The sequence below is a fragment of the Leptopilina boulardi genome, unplaced genomic scaffold (assembly GCF_019393585.1).
Source record: "Leptopilina boulardi isolate dan_hultmark-lab unplaced genomic scaffold, ZJU_Lbou_2.1 LbouV2_368, whole genome shotgun sequence".
In the NCBI taxonomy this organism is placed as follows: domain Eukaryota; kingdom Metazoa; phylum Arthropoda; class Insecta; order Hymenoptera; family Figitidae; genus Leptopilina; species Leptopilina boulardi.
In genome coordinates this window covers 2097362-2118267 of record NW_026137938.1, presented here as the reverse complement: position 1 = coordinate 2118267, position 20906 = coordinate 2097362, and the positions used below count along the sequence as shown (strand labels likewise).

Below are 20906 nucleotides of genomic sequence, written 5' to 3'. Positions count from 1 at the left end.
TGTCAATTGTAAACCCACCTTAAGGCCTCTTTCCATAAGAAATTTTAACTTCCCACCTCTGGTCTTATCTGTCAAAAGTCACGTGACATGAAAACACTGACGAATGTCGCACACACCGGTTTGTTTTTTCCAGGAGATAAGATTATTATTTCCAAGAATTATTACTCTGAGATCATTTTCATAAAAAAATATTCCTTGTAAAGTTGATTGCATTTTAGTTATTATTGAATTTAATCCTTCTTTCACTGAAAAAGCAAAAAAAAACAAAACAATGTCAGCACATTCAAGTGACAGTGGTAATACTTCTTTGCATAATATTAGTGAAATTTTGGCAAAAAAAAAAAGGTAATGTAATATTTTTTTTTCAACATTTTTTATATACAATAAAAAGAAAAATAATTGAAATAAATTTTTTGTTTATTCAAAAAAAATTTTTTTCTTCTCTAAACTAGAGAAGAGTATTATTTTTATAAGTGCGCAATTATGGAAAGAAGTACATTTTTTTTTTAGATCTAAGGAATATTTACAAACAGCACCAACAAAAAAGTATGCAAATTATTATAATATGACACATTTAAATCGAGGGAAGGCATTAATTTTTAATCATGAATTATTTATAAATAATAAATTACCCCGACGAACAGAATCAAAAATTGATTGTGATAATTTGTCGAAAATTTTAAAGCAACTTGATTTTGATGTAAAAATCTATGATAATTTGAATTATAAGGAAATTGTGAGAACTTTAGAAAAAGGTAAAATATAATATTGCAATATTGAATTGAATTTTTTTTTTTAAGAAAAAATTTAATTTCAGTTGCCAAAGACGATCATTCCGATGAGGATTGTTTACTGATTGCAATTCTTACTTATGGAAATTGGGATTTATTACATGCACGTGATAAATATTATAAAAGTGAAATAATATGGACAAATTTTAGTGCTGATAAATGTCCCACACTCGCTGAAAAACCAAAATTAATATTTATTCAAGGCTGTCAAAATGATGAGTCTAATAAAATATTTCTTAAAGAACGAACAATAACAGACGATGGTGGCAAGGAATTTCGCATTCCAACACAAGCTGATTTTCTCATATTTTTTAGCAGCAATTCGTGTATGTAAATTATTGTTCTTTGAAATTTTATTAGATTTAATTATTGTTTTTCTTTTTCTTTTTTTTTTAGTGAACATGAAAGTAGAACAAAGAAAATGTAAAGTGGAAAAAAATTTATTGGAAAATACAAGTTGTCAAGAAATGGTAACAGACGGTAATAATTTAGCTGGTTGCTTTTGCGTTGACACTCATAGTGACGAAGAAATATTTATCGATGAAAAAAGTAAGTGCCAATTATTAAATGACAATTTATTTTTAATAAAAATAATTTCTTTTTAAAAAAAATAATTTCTTTTTAATTCTAGTTTCTTCTGAATTAGAAAAAACAAATGGCTCACTATTTATACAATCATTATGTCGACAATTACGTGAAAATGGAACTATTTACGATATACAAACAATATTGACATATACAATTCAATTAATTATATCAGAATATGAAAAGCAAAATGGAAAAGAAATTAAAGAAGAAAAATTTGAAGTTCCATATATTGTGACAATGTTAACACGATTATTACAATTTAATACAAAAATTAAGCGTTCCTTGCCAAAATGAAATAATTTTCTTTTTTTTTTTTTTTTTAGAAATTATTTCAAACACTTGTGACAACCTCATGGTATTTTTAATATATTTTAAATTTTATTAAAATTTTTTTTTACTTTATTTTTTTTATACCAATTTTAGAATTAATTTTTATTACATTCCGAAAAATGTATTTTATATGTAGTTTATTGTTATATAAAAGTATTGTAACTAATAATGTTTTACCAATATATATATTATATATATGTGTATATGTGAAATACTTTAAATTGTATAATTATAAAAAAAAAATTATATTTTATATAATTGTAATTCCAATTTTAGTAAATACACTAAAATTTCTACCTTTCATATTGATGTTAGAATATAAAAAGAAGTCAAATAGTATAGATTTAATTACCAATCATGTAATTAATTAAATTCTATTTGTAAAATACAGAAAATATATTTGAAATTTACAAAAGGTATTTCACATTTCTTATTATCCATCAACTTTTGCTTTAATTGTAACGCGATCTAAATAAAGGGACCTTAGAAGTAATAAATATAAATTTGCTTCTAAGGTCCCTTTCTTTAGATCGCGTTATATTTTTTCTTTTTCCAAAGCTATCATTTAAATGTTAAAAAATAGTAACTATTAATTAATAATGTAGTAAAGAAAATAAAGTTTTCTAAACTATTTTTTAAATATTAAAAAAAAATATTTACTATTAATTGGATTAAATAAAGGAAATCGAGGAATTTGACGAAAATGACATTTTATTCTAGTCAAGTTATAATCTTGAACATTAAGAAATATAAGGGAATGAAAATGAACTACGGATTTATATATTTCCGTATCTAAAAAAAAAAAAAGAAGTTAATTGAAAAATGAATTCATATTCACTGAAAATTCGCAAATTTTTGATATACATTAAAGTAACGAAGCGATTGTATTGAATATGTATATTGGAATAATGAATATATATGCTTAATCATCACGAGATGATCCATTTGTCACTTTGTCCTTCCTGTAAGCAGAATAAAACACAATTTCTTCAATTTTAAATTCTATTTTCCATTTTATTTTTATTTTAATTTTAAAAAAAATTGTAGAAAATTGAATTAATAATATAATTGTAAATTATTATTTATTTTAAAATAATAATTAGAAAAAAAAAAATAATTACTAATCTAGAAAACATTTACCATTTTACCTGCTGCGGGATCTTGATGCGGATCTTGATTTTGAACGACGGGGACTTCTTTCCTTTGAATCCGATCGTCCCTTGCTGCGTGATCTTTCTCTCTCGTGACGTGTCTTGCTGCGTGATCTACTTCTTGATGATGATCTTGATCTGCTGCGCTTACCCCTTGACCTTGAGCGTGATCGTGAACGCGATCGCGAGCGTGAATGAGAACGTGATCTTGATGGTGACCTATAATAATCATCGAAAGAATAAATAAAAATTGCAATTATTATTTTTTGCCTGCAAAACAATCATATTCTTTATATCAGAATAGAGAAGTACATAAAAAAAAAAATTTCTATTTACAAATTATTAAATCGATATTTTTTTTTCTCTAATTTTAAGAGAAAAATTTCTTATAGCCTGATAATAAAAAGCGGATCTTATTTTTTAAAAAAAGAAAAATTTTCTTTAATATTCAATATTTATAGATTTTTAAAAAAGGACACCTCAACCAACCTGTTGAATTTGAAATTTAATTTAGAATAAAAAAAGAAAACAAAATTTCCGAAATGTATCATTTTTTTTTCAGTATAAAAATAATACATATCGTTGAAAATATAAAAGAAATAAAATTTAATGATTAATACGATTTAATTGTTTGATCATAAAATTAGTTTTAAAAAGAGAAAAAAAAAATTAATGAAAATATAAAAAGTTTAAGACTATTGTAAATTATTGATTTTATAACGATTTTCTATACCCCCCCTAAATCTACTCTTTTCTATTTTTCAATATATGAAACATTCTTTCGGGGAAAAAAAAAAGATTCTTCCTTCTCTCGACAAAATATTCTTTTTTTTTGCAATTGAAACAATTTTTTTTTTTAAACATATTTTTAAAAATTAACTAAATATTTGAAGAAAATGATTTTTTCTAATTTTAAACAATTTCCAAATAGTACCTACAGTTGAAAAAACTACATTAAAAATAATTTAAAGAAAATTTTTTAAAAATATAATTAAAAAAAAACACAATACTTTTCATTAATTGAATATTTCAAAAAAAGTTTACGATTGTTAGAAAAAAAAATTTCTGACATTTGAATAAAAAAAAGAAAAAATTGTACTATTTGGAAACTGAAAAGAAAAATTGTCAGAGAAATAAAGAACCGTGAGGGGGTAGTGCAATATTCCATTTGTTTAAAATAAATAAATAAATAAATAGTTATGACGAAAAAATTCGTCAATGGGTCATATCGTCAGTATTCCTAAGTCGTTTCTTTTGTTTTATTATTTTTTTTTTTGTAAATTTGATAAAATTTATCTATATACCATCTGCAGTAGAGTAGACTAATGGAGACAGTGGAAGTACGCGATGATGGCAATGTCAGAAGGGGAGGACGGAGAGTAGATTTGTTTTATGCAGGTGAAATCTCGCGAGGGTTTTTTTTTTTTTTTTTTTTTTTTAAGATGGAGAGACACGAAGAGTGGCTAGACAGGACTGGCTCACGGCTTAAAATTGATATTTTACTATGTATTGTGTGTGATGTCTGCCTCTCTTTCTCTCTCTCGCTCTCTCTTTCACACACACAGTGATTCGCCTAGTGATTCTCTACGGCCAAACTATTGAGACGACACGAAGTTCACAAACAGTGAGTCGAGAAGGCCGAATCTACCAGAAGAGGAGTGCATATTTCTCAGTCAAGGGTGATTGATGTCAGGTAACGAAGATATCGAAGTGCGTAGAATATAAATGGCCACCACTTCGTCGATCGTGGACGTGTTTCGATTCTCTCTCTCTCTCTTTCTCTGGTTTCGCAGAGTGCAGAAGTAAACCCAAAGTAGGTGGGTGCTCTCTACGCTGAAACTACGCAGTGTGTGTCACAAACTCAACCCAAGGTGAATCTCGCGAGAATCTCTGATCTCTGGCTACACATTTTTCACGTGTGTGTGCGCCTGTTCAGCCGCATCTCCTATAAATAACGGGCAGCATTACATCGGCATCATCCTTCAATATGGATATCCATATAATTTTTTTTTTTTAAATCGCAATTTGTCGACTATTTCTAGAATTTATTTCACAATTTCTTACCGTTCTTTTTTTTTTTTTTTTTTATCTCTCTTACTTCACCCCTACGATTTAAGAGTTAAGTTAGTAATTTTTTTATGCAGGATTGAGATTAGACACTAGACCCACTGGCTCAAAGGATAAAGCACAGGATAAATGAAGGGAGGTTTTTTTTCAATTTTTGTTATTAGAGTTCTAAAGTCTTGATCCTATTTTTGAAAATGAAATTTATATTTTTAATATAAAACTGGATTTGAGTACCAACAAAAATTGAAAAAAATATTTTTGTATGATTTTCTGATATCAAAAATAAAATAAATTTCAAAATTTTCTATTATTTATATATTAAAAATAACTTTAGAACTCTAGTGACAATTTTCGAAATTGCCTTTCACGTGTATTTTTTTTTTCTTTCCAGAGTCCTTGAAAAATAATTAATGCAGGGGGGGAAAAAAAAAGGAAAAGAAATATAAAAAAGTGAAAATCTGAAATTGGAATTAAAAAAGAGAAAAAGGAGAAGAGAAAATTTTTAAATTACGCACCTTCGTCGACGACTTCCTCGGCCATGTCTGGGACAATCTCGTGCATAGTGACCACGTTCACCACACTCGTAACAACGATCCTGAGGATCGAAAGCTCGACCACCGCCGCCACCGCCTCCACCACCACCTCCTCCTCCACCACCACCACCGCCGCCGCCTCCACCACGTCTCGATGAACCACGATCTCTCAATCTTTTTCCATTTGATGGTTCAACGCGAGCTCGTCGTCCGCAAATTGTCCGACCGTCTAAACCTCTCACAGCATCCTCAGCATCACGCGCATCATCAAATTCAACGAATGCAAAACCTGGTGGATTTCTTGCGACCCAAACATTTCTCAATGGTCCATAATACGAAAAAGCGTCCTCAAGCTCTTGTTTCGTAGCATTACTTCCAAGATCACCCACATAGACTTTACAGTCCGAGGGGTATCTCGACATCTTAAAAATCAATTTTAATTTACAATTAAAAATAATAATTAATCAACAAAATTAATAAACTGAAAAATTATTTCATTCAAAATAATCGATTATCAAATAATTATTTACATGAACCAAATAAATTTTATTTTAATCAATAATTTCTGTATTTGAAAAAAACAACATCTCAAATACTAATTATTTGATAATAATCAAGTATTTGAATCAAAAAAAAATTTTTTTTTTCCAATGATAACAAACAGTTTCTTAGTAATCGCAAAAAAAAAATTCATTTCTCTCGAATTCTCATAAATATTAATTCGTCAAAATTAAATTCAATAATCAATTTGTTGAATTAATTAAAATTCTAGTGAAAAAAAAAAGAAACAGAAAATTTCCAAAATTTTAATCAGTTCTCGTGAAATTAACCTGTTATTAATCTCCCACTTAAAATTCATGGATAACAATTGAAAAATATAATTATGGTAAAGTATTCTTAAGAGAGAAATTGAAAGACGTAATCGATACTTTCTAAGTAATCACTGTTCAAGTCTTGATGTGCGTCAAGAGTATAATGCACGACGAATAATAATTAATCTTAATTGACGTATAAGTAATAAAAAAAACATATTTCTCTGTAACTAAGAACAATTCATTTTTAAAAATAATTCTTTTAAATATTCAAAATTTTTATTTTCCACAAATAATAATTATTTAAAAAAAAACACTTTTTAAATACCTAAAAAAAAACCAACATATTTTGTTGAAACTAAAAAAAAAATAAAATTTCAAATTTATAACGCAATTAATATTTTTTTTTTTTTAATCGATAAAATTGAGGGCAAAAATGCTATCCCACTTTTTTTTGATTATAGTGACGACGTTCAATGAACGATTAATGCTAAACAAATTTTGTTTTTTTTTCCAACTCTCATATACACAATTATGTGAGAAATAACATAGTTAAATTCAACTAACCTTATTCATGTTTGATTCGATTTGTAGCTTTCCTTGATTGTGATAATTGTCAAAAACTTATAATTATTAATAAAACGCCATTTCTTTAAAAGCTTGGACAGTTCACAATTTCCAAAGGGGGCAAGAAGAAGCGTTGAACAAAGCGATCGATTCCAATGTCAAAATGGCTTCCATTTTAGACGAATCAGAGAGCAACTTTGGACATTTTTCAGGTGCGTATAATAAGATTTTTCACAATGGTCAAAACTTGACTTTTGATTAGTGCATAACAATTTTTTTGACCAAAGGACGTTTTCTCCAAATTATGAATTCTTTATTATTTTTCTGAAAAAATTTTTACATATAATGTCTTTTAACAACATTCTTTAAATTTAATTTTTATTAAATATTAATTAATTTTTAAATTTTTCTCAATTTCCCGCGTTTTGGTAATTTATCCCGTTGTTCATTCTAACCTCAAAATTCTCCGAAATTTTCCAAGTCTTTTTAACGCAGTGTTTTGTAAACAATGAAATGGGATTTGTCACTATCTAGTGCGACGATGTCGAAAAATCACTTGGAGAAAAGTGGGGATGATTAATCGGGGCCTTCATTACGCAATTATCGGAAGCGATAAGTAAATCGTCAATTTCAATAAACAAAATATAAAACCCCTTTACAAGAAGGTCTCGTGAACGAAAAATAAAGGTTTCTTTTTTTTTTTCAATTCTGATATGGGAAATACCGGTTTTGAAAATTGCAAATCAATTGTATAACTACATAGATGAATTTATTGCATATATATTGTGTATAGTATATGATGTGTATATTCGCAGACAGCAGTTTGTCACGTTTGTTTTCTTTTCAGTAGCGCAATTGTTCCGAGAGAGGAAGTACGTATTTTTCTACGTCCTACTTTGTTTCGTGTGTTTCAACTACCAAATACACATTGGCGAGTGCAGATGATTCGGCGCGAAGCGTTTCTCGATATTTATTACGTCCCACATAATATTTATGATGTTTCGTGATTGTCTTAACTACACCGGGCAAAAAATATGAATTCCTTGCGTTTGGAGGTGAGCGATCCGGGAAGCATTTTATTGCTTCTGCAAGATCTCGCTGATCTTCCTTGCACTTTGGTGCAGCAGAAGCTGAATAAATATGTAAGTCATTCAATAATATTTTATAAATTGAATTGTTTATTATTTTCTTTTTTTTTAGAAAGGTTATATTTATTAAATTTTCACAAGATTTTTCGAAAAAAAAAAATTTTTTTTTTGACATATTTTAGGGATAAGTAAAATTGCACAATCGAGTGAGTCATTTTTCTTTTTAAAGTTTTTCCACTCTGGCTTTTGTAAGAGTAATCGTCATGGAAAAATCTTTTATTGCTTTCGAATTCCAAAGATGACAAAAGAAGTCTTGAATAAAACAGATGAATATAATTTTTGTATTCGTTACTATTTTGTTTTTGCTGGGAGGGGGGTTTTCTTTTTTCAAAAAACAAAAAAAAAAAACAAACAGTTTGTCTCAATGATATTTATATAGTCAATGTGCTTCTAGAGGTTATAAAGATATGGAAATATTTTTCATGGATTATATTGTGAGTCACTTCCTTTTTTTCTAGAAAGTATTAATTAATTAATTTATTTTTTTTTTTTAATAAAAATCAATTTTTCTTTACTTTTGTTTTGGAGAAAAATCAATTACATATATTTATTTTTTGAATGTATTTTCTTTTAAAAAAGTTTTAAGGGAAGAATAATATTTTTCCTTTTTTGTTAACTTATTTTAGATTTGAATAATTTGATTTATGAAATATTTTTTGAAAAGTTAGTACCTAATAGTGGAAAAATCGATTATGCCCTTGCTAGAGAAATTTTTACTTTATTTTTTTTCTTCTATAAATAGATTGCTGTGAGAAATATATATATGAATGAGAATATATTTTTATAACTTAGTCTTAGAATTTTAATATTTAATTTATTATTTTATTAAAGATTATTCAAAAAAATAGAAAATTAAATACTTTTTTTGTTTTTTTTTTTGTAGTTTCAAAACGTTACTGGTGCAAAAGTAGCATTTTTGGCGCCGATTTTATTTGAAACCGAAGAAATGGTCATTCACGTGGTTGGAGAAAAAATTCTGGATCGAGAATTGAGATTTCCGGTGAGCTTGCAGGTTATTTGATTTTTTTTAGAGCATAACTGACACACAATTGTTCATTAACACTATTGCTTTTACAAAAAAAAAAAAAAAAAAAAAAAATCATCCATTTTTTCTTTTTTGAAACAGAAAAAAAGATATTATCATTTTCTGCGCTTATTCTCATTATTCTTTCACACAAAGTAGATGGAATTATTCACAAGATTATTAAAAAAATCAGGACAAATGCTTCTTGAAATATTAAAGGCAAAAAAAAGTCTCGAGTAACCCAGAGATTTTATTCTTTATATTATTTTTTATAAAATTCATAATTTAGTTTTTAATTGAATTTGGATTACATTTTTTATTTTAGTCTATTTTTTCAAAATTCTTTATTATTATTTTTTGAGTTCATTTTTAATTAAATTCCATTTATTTATTCTTTACATTTTTAATTCAGGTTTTTAAAAACAGCTTTAAATTTTCTATTAACAATTAAATTTGGGAAATTTGGTTTATGTAACACACGAAAAACTAACTTTGGATATTGTTTAATTTTTTATAGTCAATATTTCCCCCCAAAAAAATGTGGATTGTGTAAAATTAAAATTTTGAATTTTTCCATTATGGATTTTTCTTTAGGAGTGTAATGTTTTTTTTTCTAAATTTTTGAATAAGGAAACTTGAAGTGGACTTGTTAAATTTTTCTTCTATTTGTCCTTTTTTATGAAAATGAGAGAAAAAAAAGAACTATTGTTTATTTTTCACAGAATTGTAAACTCCTTAGTAGAGACATATCTCCACACTTGTGCAATTGGCATTATAGAAGCCATTCAAGTCTATAGAAGTAACATCGATCCACAAGCTAAGCCTGTATTATAAACACACTCGAAGCACATTCACTTCAGCAAATACTATCTTACGATATCAAATCTCATTTTTTATTTCAGTATCACTTTTTTCGTAAGTATTATGCATTTGTTAAAAATGATAACATCATTCACGTTATATTCACGCGTTCATCGTAACACTTTTCTTTTTCTTCTCTTTATTATAAATATATACTTTCTTTCTGTTTCTAAATCTTAAGGTTCGTCAAATTATTGTTTAATTCAACAGTTAATGAGATTGAGGATAAAATAAAAAAAAAAAATATTAAATCAGTAAAAAAAAACTGGAATTTTATAATATTGTCGAATTTTATGATCTATTTTGATTTTTTTTTTTTTTTTTTTTTTTAAATGAAAAACGGCAAAATTAATTTACTTAGTTAAAAATATTGCAACTATTTTAGGTGATAAATCATGCATTGCACAGAGCCGTGAAACAACGAAAATCCATGGCACAAAATATCACAGAACTTGACCAAGAATTATTACAACATCTTCGTTCGGTTGTAGATGTAGCGCCTAATTTATTTCTTAGCATTCCGATTCAACATCCCATCAAAGATCACATTGCATTAGTCGTATGTCTTGTCGACTATGATAATAAAGAAGATGCCGAGCACAATTGCACAAAAATGGTGCAAGAGTGTTTCAGGTGAGAAAAATTAAAATCCAATTTTTTTTTTTTTTTTTTTTTACTCATGACTTTATTAATTGCAAAATTATTTTATTTTTAAAACAGAAATTTCATTTATAATTTTACTATGAACAGAGAAATTAAATGATAAATTAATTTTATATTTGGAATTTATTGTAAGTTGAGATTACTTTTATTAAAAAAAAAATTAATGAACGAAAAAAAGATTTTTCTAATTGGATTTTATTGATATATTCTCTGATTTTATTATTTTTAATTGTTTTTTTCTTTTCAATAATTGTTATCATTCTTGGTTTTTCCAGTATAATAATTATCTCTAATTTTTTAATTTTATGATAAAACGAATTTTGTAAAATTTTCTTTTAGATAAATTTATTCATATATTTTGTTTTAAATCTTAAATTGGAATTTTTTAAAAAAAATTTTTTTTATAGATACTGCCTCGGATTACTTTTAAGTACATTGCGTTGTCAGGAAGAAGCGCGATTGAAGATTCAGTGTCAAAATTTATTGGCAGTTTCTCGAAAGCTTTTCATGCGATTAGGTATAAATGTTCTTCTCAATTGTTTATATAACCGCTTACGTATTTGATTCTCGATTAATCTGTAATAATTGTGTTGTCGATGAATAGGAGATTTATCAGACCTATTACGAGAAATAATGGCCGAGGCTAGAAAGTTAACGAATGCCGAACGTTGTTCTTTGTTTCTCTTGGATACTGAACAACAAGACTTAGTGGCTAAAGTATTCGATGGAGTTGTCACTGGTGAAGTACGTTTATTTCGCAATTTTCATTATTAAAAAAAAAAGGTTTTTTTTTTATAATTTTATTATAATTATTTTACGCTTTTTTTCCATTAAAAAAACATTGAAATACAATTTTTTTTTTTTTTACTAAAATGATCTTTATTGAAATAAGTAGAAAAACGTGAAAGAAATTAATTTTAAAATAAAATTTATAACTAGTAAAAATTGACGTTAGAATTGTTTTCTTTTTAGACAGTGAAGGAAATGCGAATTTCCCTGAATCAGGGAATTGCCGGTCATGTCGCGACGTCAGGGAAATTACTCAATATCCGAAACGCATATAGTCACCCTCTATTTTATCGAGGAATTGACGATGTAACTGGTTTTAAGACGAGAAATATTCTCTGTTTCCCTATTCGAGATGAGGAAAGAATAATAGGTAGGTTCATTTATAGAAGGAAGAAAAGAAAATAGATCCTCTATTATTTTTTTTTTCGCGTTTCTTTTCACGCTTGAATAAATAACAATAATAATGGAGAAAAAAAAAAAATAATATTTTAGGAGTAGCTCAACTGTGCAATAAAATGGATGGTTTATATTTTGATGTATTTGACGAAGAGGTTGCGACAGCTTTTAGCATTTACTGTGGCATTTCAATAATGCACAGCATCGTTTATAAAAAAATTCAAGACGCTCAAGCTAGGAATAAGCTCAGCAATGAACTTATGATGTATCACATGCAGGTAATTAACACAAATGCATTTTTGCAATTGGTATACTGGGTTCATTAAACAGATTAATAACACTTTTGTTTCTGCACTTTAAACTAACAACTTTGGTGAGAGCAGCAGGTAATTTTTCAAATATTTCAATTTTTTTTTTTCATTAATTTATTAAAATTTTCTATTATTATTTCAATTTTTTTTTATTGATTTTTTTTTTTTTTAAAATTTAAATATAAAGAATTTTTTTTAATTTAAACGATTTGATTTAATTTCTATATTTTGATAATGTTAATAATTTCAGACCTCGGAATGTTTTCTGACTTTTTTCGACTTATTTTAATGAGATGCAACTTTTTTTTGCGCTTTAAACTTGATCCGAGGTCTGTAATTTTTACGGTAAAAATGAAAAAACAATTTTTATTGAAAACTTTTGTTTTTGTATTAAAGAATTTTTTTTTTTTTTTTTTTTTAATTGAAAAAAATGTTAATTATGTAAAATAAAAAAAAAATTCTCTTTATAGGTAGAAGACGAAGCGGTTCAAGCGCTGCTAAATTGTAGGGACGATCATAATATCAAGGACTTTGACCAATTTCATTTTAGTCCTCGAAATATACCATATCGACACATGCCGTGTTACGTGCTCAAAATGTTCAGGGACCTAGGTTTTATTGACCATTGGAAAATTAAGAGAACTACCCTCGCAAGGTTAATTTCTAATTTTCATTTAATTTCTTTCAAAATAGACGATAAAATAATAAGTATTTTTGTTTTTGTTTTTTTAAAAATATTTTTAACAATTTTAATAAAATTTGTCTTTTTGGTAAAATTTTATTGTTTTTTAGGTTTATTCTTTATGTGAAGAAAGGATATAGAGACGCTCCATATCATAATTGGGTGCACGCATTTTCCGTCGCTCATTTTGCATATTTAATGATAAAAAATCTCGAATTAATTGGCGATCTTTATATGTCGCATTTACAGGCACTTGTTTTTCTTGTCTCTTGTTTGTGTCACGACATTGATCACAGAGGGACAAATAATTCATTCCAAACAAAATGTGGAACAGTTCTTGCTAGTCTTTATAGTTCCGAGGGATCAGTAATGGAGGTTCGTTTTTATTTCGAAAATTTATTTTTTTCGTTAATAAATTTCTAAGTTTTCAAAAAAAGGTGGTTAATGTTAAAAAGGAAAAATTTAATTTCAGAGGCATCATTTAGCTCAATCGATGTGTATTTTAAATACCGAGGGATGCAATATATTTGAGAGTCTCACGAGTGAGGAATATAGTGAAGCTTTAGATTTATTGAGAAATAATATTCTTGCTACTGATTTGGCTTCTCATTTTCGAAATGTTGATAAGCAACAAATTATTATCAGTAAAGGATATGAGAAGAACAATTTGGATCATCGAAAACAACTTCATGCAATGTTCATGACATGTTGTGATCTTAGTGATCAAACGAAAACATGGAAAGTCTCCAAAAAAACGGCTGTAAGTTGATAAAAAAAAAAAATTTAATTTTCATTCATTTTTTTATTTTTAAATAAAAATAGATTTCTTTTTTTTTTTATTGAAATAGAATTGTACAAGAGAATTAAAATTGAAATCACGAAGGAAATAATATTAAATTGATTTTTCAGGAGCAAATATACGACGAGTTCTTTTCTCAAGGAGATTTGGAGAAAAGCATGGGAACAGCACCTATTGAAATGATGGACAGAGAACGTGCCTCGATTCCAGACCTTCAAGTGCAATTTATCACGAATCTCGTCCTTCCCTTATTTACGTAAGTAAATTTTTTTTTTTTAGAATAGAGTTTTTTCTTTTTTATATTAAAAAAAAATTTTTTGCAGAAATTTGGCAACACTATTTCCATTGACACAACAACTTGTTAATGTAATAAAAGATAATCGTGAGGTGTGGAAATTAGTGAAATCCCTTTTTCAAAAATACAGCCAAAAGGGAACGACGGGTATGGATATTTTACTCGATCCTCGATTGGATGAGGAAATTGATAAGACATTTAATTCCCTCGTTGATAATTCCGAGGAAAATTCATCACAGGAAACATCAGATAATATTGAAACAACGCCCAAATCAAATGAATAGGCTAAACTTTTTTTTTTTGTTAGACAACAAAGCGACTCAAGGCTTCGTACTTAAGACGATTTTGTGCTTTTAGTGTTCATTGGAAAAATGAAAAAAAAAAGAAAGACTGCAGTAGCCGATGAGAGCATTCTATTTAAAAAAAAAAAAAAATGCTCGATTGGTGAATTCTCTAGTTTTCTACATTGTAAGCGCGTACCAATTTTTCAAATCATTAGCAAACAAAATGTGTGATTGAGTATTGTTCGATACAAGATTTTTAATTTACCCAAAAAAAAAAAAAAAGTGGGGCGCGCTTTTTTTTAGAACGCGGGCGTTCTTTAACTTTGATGGGAAAAAAAAAGTTCTCTCGACTTAAAAATTTCTATCAATTGTACCAATTTTCTATAAAATTGAGAGGCTTCACAAAAAAGGGAAGAAGAGAAAAAAATATCATTTTAGAGAGACGAAAAACAGTATTAACTCCTGATATTAGATCAGGAAATATCTTGCAATATATTTATATTTGAAACAAAAAAAAAAAAAATTTATAATTAGACAATAACGTAATTGAGCCAGACAATAGAATTTGTAAACTAGCTCAATAGTGTTTTAGAAAGTCAATCGAGTCAGCGGCGAAACTGCTTGTTGAAGAATTTAATTCCCTATTTAAAAAAAAAAATCCACTGCTATATTAAGTGAATGTTATTTTTAAAATTCTTAGTTTTGAAAAAACTAGGAAACATGCATTTTTTTATATTTGAAAACAAAAAAATGATTAAACAATTCCAATGAATTATCTATATATATATATATACAATTATTCATTGTGAATAAATCTTCAGTGAATTTATCAATAATGTATTTAAAAATACATATTTTAGAATTCTGTTTTTAAATTTTTAATTTAAAAAATTAAAAATCTTAATTTATTTTGCTAGATTAGTAAAGATTTTTTTTCTTTTCTTTATTTGAAAATTGTTTAATTGTGTTATATATGTTGTTTAAAAGGACGAAAGTCTGTTTTTAAATGTGAGTGTATATTTTTATAATAAGGAAAAAAAAATAATTAATGGCCATTATGGTAGACCATTGTAATTGTTATTGTTATAAAGCAGTTTATTTACCACGGTCTTCTTTAATAGTTTATTGTTACTCTGTATTTATTTCTATTGTTACAGTTCTTCCATTTATTACTATATTATCCCAAAATAGTGATAATTGGCATAAAAAAAAAAAAAAGAAAAAAAAGAAGAAAAAAGGAAAATAAATATTGGCTTTGTACCGCTTTCACTGAATTTTTCTCTTATTTATTATAGAAAAACAATTAATTTTTTAAAATCTAAAAACTATTCAAATTTTTAATCAACGCCGTCAAATCCAGCACAATTTTCAATGGCGAATATTAATTTATCCTTTAATGTTTCATAGCATTCATAAGGCGGCAATTCCAAACGATTGAAACTAAAATAAAGAAAAAAAGGAGTTATCTTTTAAATTTTAAAACAATAATAAATTAATGAATCTTCATTACCATGTATGAGATCTTGGTAGTGAATCAATTGTTCCGAATTTTTGTATAGAAAATAATAATGGACCATTGGTTCCATATAAATTTTTAAAACCATTCATTGGCACTTTTGATGATCCTGTGACAAATTGCAATAATTTTGCCCTCATATTATTATCAAAATTTTCCACAAGATTCCAAAAGAATTTGATTGTTTTATATTTTAATGAATATCCTTTTAAATAATTTGTATTTTTCTTCCAATCATTAACATCAATTTCCCTCGTTCCACAAATAAGTTTTTCTAATTCATTTTCAGTGAAAATTGCTATCGCATCTTTTGATATTAAATCATGAAAACCCTTTTGAAATGCTTCCAATTGGCCTTTCACACGACGAATAAATTTCCAATTTATAATATGTTCAATGTAAAAATCTTTATTTTCATTTGTCAATGACACATTTTTACCATTTGGTATTAATTCGACATTTACAATTTCACCTAAAATTTTTTCAGTCACAGTAAAATCTAATTCCAATTCAGCTGGATCATTTTGACAAATCCATTCGAGATTTTTATAATATTCTAAATCAACTTTTTCAATGTCCTCCAATGATATTTTTTTATTCAACAATGTTGTGTAAAATAAAGGAGAAAATGAAGCTGAATATGAAAAAAAATAATACAAATTAAATAATTTTTCCTAATTGAAAAAAAACTAGATAATAAAAAGAACATTGTTACTTACCATCAATAAGACTACCATGATAAAGTGACATTCCAACTATTCGTCCAATAAATCGAAAATATTCCAAATGATTATTTTGATATGATATAGAGTCAGGATTTATTTCTAAATAATTATTTTCTCTGAACAAAAAAAAATTCAACCATTGTAAAATTAATTTAATACATTAAAATTTTGGTAAAAACAATTTTTTTTTTATAAATAGAAAAACTTACTTTGAATTACATATAAAAAATCCATACTCAGGATTGAAAATCTCTCTTGATAAAAGACAAAACCATTCTCGTTTAACACCACCATAATCTAATCCAGGTTCTTCTTCGAAAGAAATCCACAATTTGGACTTTAATTTTTCCACCTGATCAATTGTGCTAATATAATGAAATGAATCTTCAAAAATGAAATTACGTCTTATTCGAATTTCAATATTTTCCGTAGCTACACTCTGCAAAAAAAAAAAAATGGCAATAATTTAATTATAATAAAATCTCTAATTATATTTCACTTCATTATTTTTTTTCAATTAATTAATTATTAAAACTTACTGATGGTTTTACTTGAGATCTGAAGATTTTTAATTTTCCATCATAACCCTTGAAAAAAAACCAATTATTATTTTAACAATGTAAAAAAAAATAGTAAAATAAAAATACTCACATTTGATTCCGTATCATTCTCCGGTTCTGAAAAAAAATTCTATTTACTTTTTTTTAGATTCTTTAAAGAATATAGAAAATTAAAAAGAAAAAATGTTTGAGAAATTTAATAATAGAAAAGTTATTTATAAAAAAAAAAAAAATAAACCTCCAGAAAGGATTCTTGGTCTCTCCATTCTTTGTCGTGTCTGAGATCTTCCTCCATGATTCAATAACTTGAAATTAAAAAAAAATAAGTTTCATAAAAACACAATTTTGTTAATTAATATTTAAAAAAATAATTTTAATTATTTACCTGTTCAGGATTATTGTATGGATGCAAAAAAAAATGATATTCTAAATAAAATAAAAAAGAAAATTATTTTGATTAGAAAAAAAGTTATCGAATTAAAAAATGTGACTAACCAATTAGCATAAGATAATCGTGTTGCTCAGAAGCAATTGTTCTTAATTGATTATTCGATGTTTTTCCAGTCAATAGAAAACGTAAAATTTTTAGTGTCTCCTGATAACTAATTGAAGGATTCAAATCATAGATCTATATTGAAAAAAAAAATCGGATAAATAAAAATAACTATTGTTTTATTTTTAATTGTTATTAAATTTTTTTTCAACTTAATTTAAATTTAGAAAACAACTTACATCCACTGGATTTTCATTTTCAATAAATTCTTGCCTTGCAGCTGAAAAAGAAAACAAAATATTAAAATAGAAAATTGTATTAAATTAAAAAAAATGAAAAATTACCTCTTCTTCTTCTTTTTGATTTTTTACAATAAGATACTTCATTGCCTTCTTCGTTTGAAGAATTTTCTTGTCTTGAATTTTCTGATCTAGATCTACATTTCTAAATAAAAATTTATTAATATAAATATTTTTTTTTTTAAATTATATATTTTTACATTGAAATGTAAAATTAAAAAATTAAAATTTTTACCTGATTTTCTGATTGTTCATTTATATTTGATGTAGAATACGATTTTTGACAATTAGAATTATTTCTTTTATTACAAGATCTTTTTTCAGTTAAGTCATTTTTAATTTCACTTTCATCCTCAACTAAAAAACTGTTTATTATATTTAACTGAAAAATTACAATAAATTTTATATATATATATCAATATATTAATTCAATGTGTTAGAAAAATTACAAAAATTCTTAAAAACTACTTACTGATTCTGCATCATGAGAATTTGAACTATTTCCCATTTCTACTCTTTCCTCTGTAATTTATCAAAAAGAAAAAAAAAAATAAATAATTTCAATAAAAGTAAAAAAAAAACGAAAAAATTAATTTAAAATTTGTTTTCCCGGACCTAATAAAACAAATAATTATTTTATCTGTACTTACTTTATAAACACTATATACACTGGTCAAGTTTTTCAAATATACAAAATACAAATACAAAATTTACATAAAAATGGATTTATTTTTTTTATACTATCAAAGTATAAATATTAGAATAGTTAAAAAATTACATAATGCATAAATAAGTTAAAATTACAATCTAATTATAAATTTAACAATAATAATAATAATAATAATATAATAATAATAATATTAAAAAAGTAAAAAAAAAAATAAATTAAAAATTCGTACCATGACTGTATTTCATTTTTTTTCTTGATATATTCAGCTCATTTTGATTGCTTGGCACTTGAATTCTTATTGTTAATGGTGATTGTAATTCTGGTTGTTCTCTGGTTGCTGTTAAAAGTGAATATAATGGTTGTGATGAGCTGGCATCCTGTAAAAATTGACAATTTTAACGCAAGAATTACTCAGCAAAAAAATTGTCAACTTTTACAGTTATAAAATTAAAAAAAAAAATGAACAAGAAACATTTTAAAAAAAAATAATATATACCTGTACAAAAAAAATTCCCAAATTAGGATTTAAATGTCGTAATGTGCAATATCCACCGCATTGAAATTTTCCCGCATCAATACGAAATTGAGCAATATTTATCCAGGGATTTATTCTAGTTGAATTTTCATGATTCAAATTCTGTAATTTTAATTTATATATATATTAAAATTAAATTAGAATACCTAATTAAAATAAACTTTAATATTGAAATAAAGTAATTAAAAATTTAAATATTTTTAAATTAAATTTTAAACATATTTTTTAGTTAATTAATGATAATTTCTAAAAATGATTAATTTAATTTTTCTACTCACGCATCGATGATTATTCGACGAAGGCACTCTACTTCTAGTAATATTTGAATCTAAAAAGAAAAAAATATTAAATTTAAAATAAATAATTTAGAAAAAAAAGAATAATTCATAACTTTGACAAAAATAAATTTTGTAATTAATTTGAAAGAGGAAATATTTGTAATTTAAAATAAAACTTACTTTGTGCATTGGGTTGATTATTATTTAAATTATGTGATGTTAAACTATGATCAGCTACTTGAGCATGAGATGACAATGATCCATCCTAAAATTATAATAAAAATAAATATTACTTTTAATTGTATTAAACGTTAATTATAAGCAAAAAAAAATATTAATTTACTTCAAAAACAAAATTGTTTTAAGAAATTTTCAATATTGAATAATACAAAATTATTTTTCTACATTATTTTAAATACTATAATATGTAAACACAATTTTTAATTACACTATCATTAAGACATGACCTGAAAATATTTGTCATTGTTTATTTTATAAAAGTAACAACAAACTTGTAATTAATATGAAACAACTATTATAACTCTAATTTTTAGTTCAACTTTAAAAATCAAAAATAGAAAAATTTTCATATAAAATATAATCTTTTTTTTCTATTAATTTTGTTTCGTTTCCATAATACATCATTAGAAACAAATTTAAATTTGAAATATCCAAATAGAAATGGGGAAATTCCGTTAATTAGTTCGTTTGAATTTTCATAATTTGAAAAAGTTAAAAATATAAAATAAAATTAAAAAAACAAAAATACATTACCTGTTGAATTTTTAATTCAGAATTTTCTGATTTCTTCGTTGATGAAAAATTATTTTCCTTTAATTTATTATCATTTGGAATTAAATTTTCATCTGGTATATTCTGAAATATTGTCAAATTATAATTATTATTTACTCAGATCACAATATTAATAGTAATATGAGAAAATTATGAAATTAATTAAATTTCCATAAAGTTCTATAATTTAATTAAAAAAAAAAAAATTTTTTATATCCTCACAGTATTCATTTTTCACACACAAATTATAAAATTAAAATTTTTCACAACAAAAAAATAAATGGTTTCTTTAATATTAAAAAAACATGATAAGTTTAAAAGTGTCAATATTAAGAGAATGTTTAACACAACATTCTAGAGGTGCCAAACGAAGTGTCTTTCGTTAAAGTCTTTTCAAAACTGAAAGAATTCTTATCTTTTCTGAACCATATTCTAGGATCATTACCAAGAAAATAAAATTCAACCCCCCTCTAAAATTTAATATATATACCTACAACTACACTAAAGAATAGTTTGTTTCAAATACGTATTATTATTATTATAGTAATTATTTCTCAAAATAATGTCAATAATTATAATTACAAATTTAATTATAATTGTATTTCATATAATTAATAAACAATTATTTTATTAAGTTTAGTTTTAAATATTATTTAAATTTAGAAAAAAGTTTATTTCGAAATTTAATTTAATATTAATTAATAATTAATAATTAATAAGTATTTTAAATATTTATTAAACAAAATTTTAAATAAATTAAAATAAAAATTTCTTTTTAAATAATATATTAAAAATTTTCTAACGATTCGTTTAATAATTCTTAAAATTATCTTAACGAAATATCTAAGTTTTGTTAAAGATAAGAATAAAGATAAAATAATAGAGAACCCTTGAACAATTTAATATAATATTATATTTGAAAAAAGGGACATTTGAATAATTTTTTT

The 20906-nt window shown here is 25.2% G+C and overlaps 4 protein-coding genes across 9 annotated transcripts; 2 read left to right on the top strand and 2 right to left on the bottom strand.

Annotated features, from left to right (window-relative positions):
• Positions 1 to 69: 69 nt before the first annotated feature.
• Positions 70 to 2519, top strand: LOC127287312 (caspase-1-like). Its single transcript, XM_051314153.1, has 5 exons — positions 70 to 345; positions 511 to 755; positions 818 to 1117; positions 1188 to 1340; positions 1423 to 2519. Exons 1-5 carry the CDS (start codon positions 272 to 274, stop codon positions 1671 to 1673), a joined length of 1023 nt encoding a protein of 340 aa, XP_051170110.1. The 5' UTR covers positions 70 to 271; the 3' UTR covers positions 1674 to 2519.
• On the bottom strand, positions 2403 to 7007 carry LOC127287313 (serine/arginine-rich splicing factor 7-like). 2 transcript variants are annotated; one of them, XM_051314155.1, is made up of 4 exons: positions 6840 to 7007; positions 5443 to 5882; positions 2850 to 3079; positions 2403 to 2671 (listed from the first exon to the last, which is right to left on the bottom strand). In XM_051314155.1, the coding sequence occupies exons 1-3, from the start codon at positions 6846 to 6848 to the stop codon at positions 2854 to 2856; spliced, it is 675 nt and encodes a 224-aa protein (XP_051170112.1). In that variant the 5' UTR covers positions 6849 to 7007; the 3' UTR covers positions 2403 to 2671; positions 2850 to 2853. The 2 variants fall into 2 exon arrangements, with proteins under 2 accessions (XP_051170112.1, XP_051170111.1); XM_051314154.1 differs by having other exon boundaries at positions 2858 to 3079.
• A 286-nt stretch (positions 7008 to 7293) lies between these two features.
• On the top strand, positions 7294 to 15365 carry LOC127287311 (cGMP-dependent 3',5'-cyclic phosphodiesterase-like). Of its 5 annotated transcripts, none has more exons than XM_051314148.1 (13): positions 7294 to 7455; positions 7687 to 7981; positions 8871 to 8999; positions 10258 to 10505; positions 10943 to 11052; positions 11140 to 11279; positions 11508 to 11694; positions 11817 to 11998; positions 12502 to 12686; positions 12824 to 13088; positions 13186 to 13473; positions 13623 to 13768; positions 13836 to 15365. In XM_051314148.1, exons 2-13 carry the CDS (start codon positions 7874 to 7876, stop codon positions 14089 to 14091), a joined length of 2244 nt encoding a protein of 747 aa, XP_051170105.1. In that variant the 5' UTR covers positions 7294 to 7455; positions 7687 to 7873; the 3' UTR covers positions 14092 to 15365. The 5 variants fall into 5 exon arrangements, with proteins under 5 accessions (XP_051170105.1, XP_051170106.1, XP_051170104.1 ...); XM_051314149.1 differs by having other exon boundaries at positions 7308 to 7526; positions 7690 to 7981; XM_051314147.1 differs by having other exon boundaries at positions 7308 to 7526.
• Positions 15362 to 20374, bottom strand: LOC127287309 (E3 ubiquitin-protein ligase Nedd-4-like). The gene is made up of 19 exons (XM_051314146.1): positions 20182 to 20374; positions 19942 to 20043; positions 19348 to 19432; positions 19168 to 19217; positions 18851 to 18991; positions 18584 to 18731; positions 18157 to 18206; positions 17920 to 18066; positions 17730 to 17829; positions 17625 to 17665; positions 17388 to 17520; positions 17278 to 17318; positions 17131 to 17197; positions 16984 to 17009; positions 16872 to 16919; positions 16542 to 16771; positions 16327 to 16448; positions 15602 to 16241; positions 15362 to 15531 (listed from the first exon to the last, which is right to left on the bottom strand). The coding sequence occupies exons 1-19, from the start codon at positions 20188 to 20190 to the stop codon at positions 15429 to 15431; spliced, it is 2283 nt and encodes a 760-aa protein (XP_051170103.1). The 5' UTR covers positions 20191 to 20374; the 3' UTR covers positions 15362 to 15428.
• Positions 20375 to 20906: the final 532 nt, after the last annotated feature.

Bases quoted from the DNA above. Each gene is read 5' to 3' on its own strand.
- LOC127287312 (XM_051314153.1), top strand. From the start codon at position 272: ATGTCAGCACATTCAAGTGACAGTGGTAATACTTCTTTGCATAATATT. The intron at 346-510 runs GTAATGTAATAT...TTTTTTTTTTAG, and splicing joins ATTTTGGCAAAAAAAAAAAG to ATCTAAGGAATATTTACAAA. The intron at 756-817 runs GTAAAATATAAT...ATTTAATTTCAG, and splicing joins TGTGAGAACTTTAGAAAAAG to TTGCCAAAGACGATCATTCC.
- LOC127287313 (XM_051314154.1), bottom strand. The intron at 3,080-5,442 runs GTGCGTAATTTA...TGATTATTATAG, and splicing joins CGAGGAAGTCGTCGACGAAG to GTCACCATCAAGATCACGTT. The intron at 2,672-2,857 runs GTAAAATGGTAA...TTCTGCTTACAG, and splicing joins GCATCAAGATCCCGCAGCAG to GAAGGACAAAGTGACAAATG.
- LOC127287311 (XM_051314148.1), top strand. From the start codon at position 7,874: ATGAATTCCTTGCGTTTGGAGGTGAGCGATCCGGGAAGCATTTTATTG. The intron at 10,506-10,942 runs GTGAGAAAAATT...TTTTTTTTATAG, and splicing joins ATGGTGCAAGAGTGTTTCAG to ATACTGCCTCGGATTACTTT. The intron at 11,695-11,816 runs GTAGGTTCATTT...ATAATATTTTAG, and splicing joins AGATGAGGAAAGAATAATAG to GAGTAGCTCAACTGTGCAAT.
- LOC127287309 (XM_051314146.1), bottom strand. The intron at 17,830-17,919 runs GTAAAAATTTTA...ATTTTTATTTAG, and splicing joins ATGAACAATCAGAAAATCAG to AAATGTAGATCTAGATCAGA. The intron at 17,521-17,624 runs GTAAGTTGTTTT...TTTTCAATATAG, and splicing joins AAAATGAAAATCCAGTGGAT to ATCTATGATTTGAATCCTTC.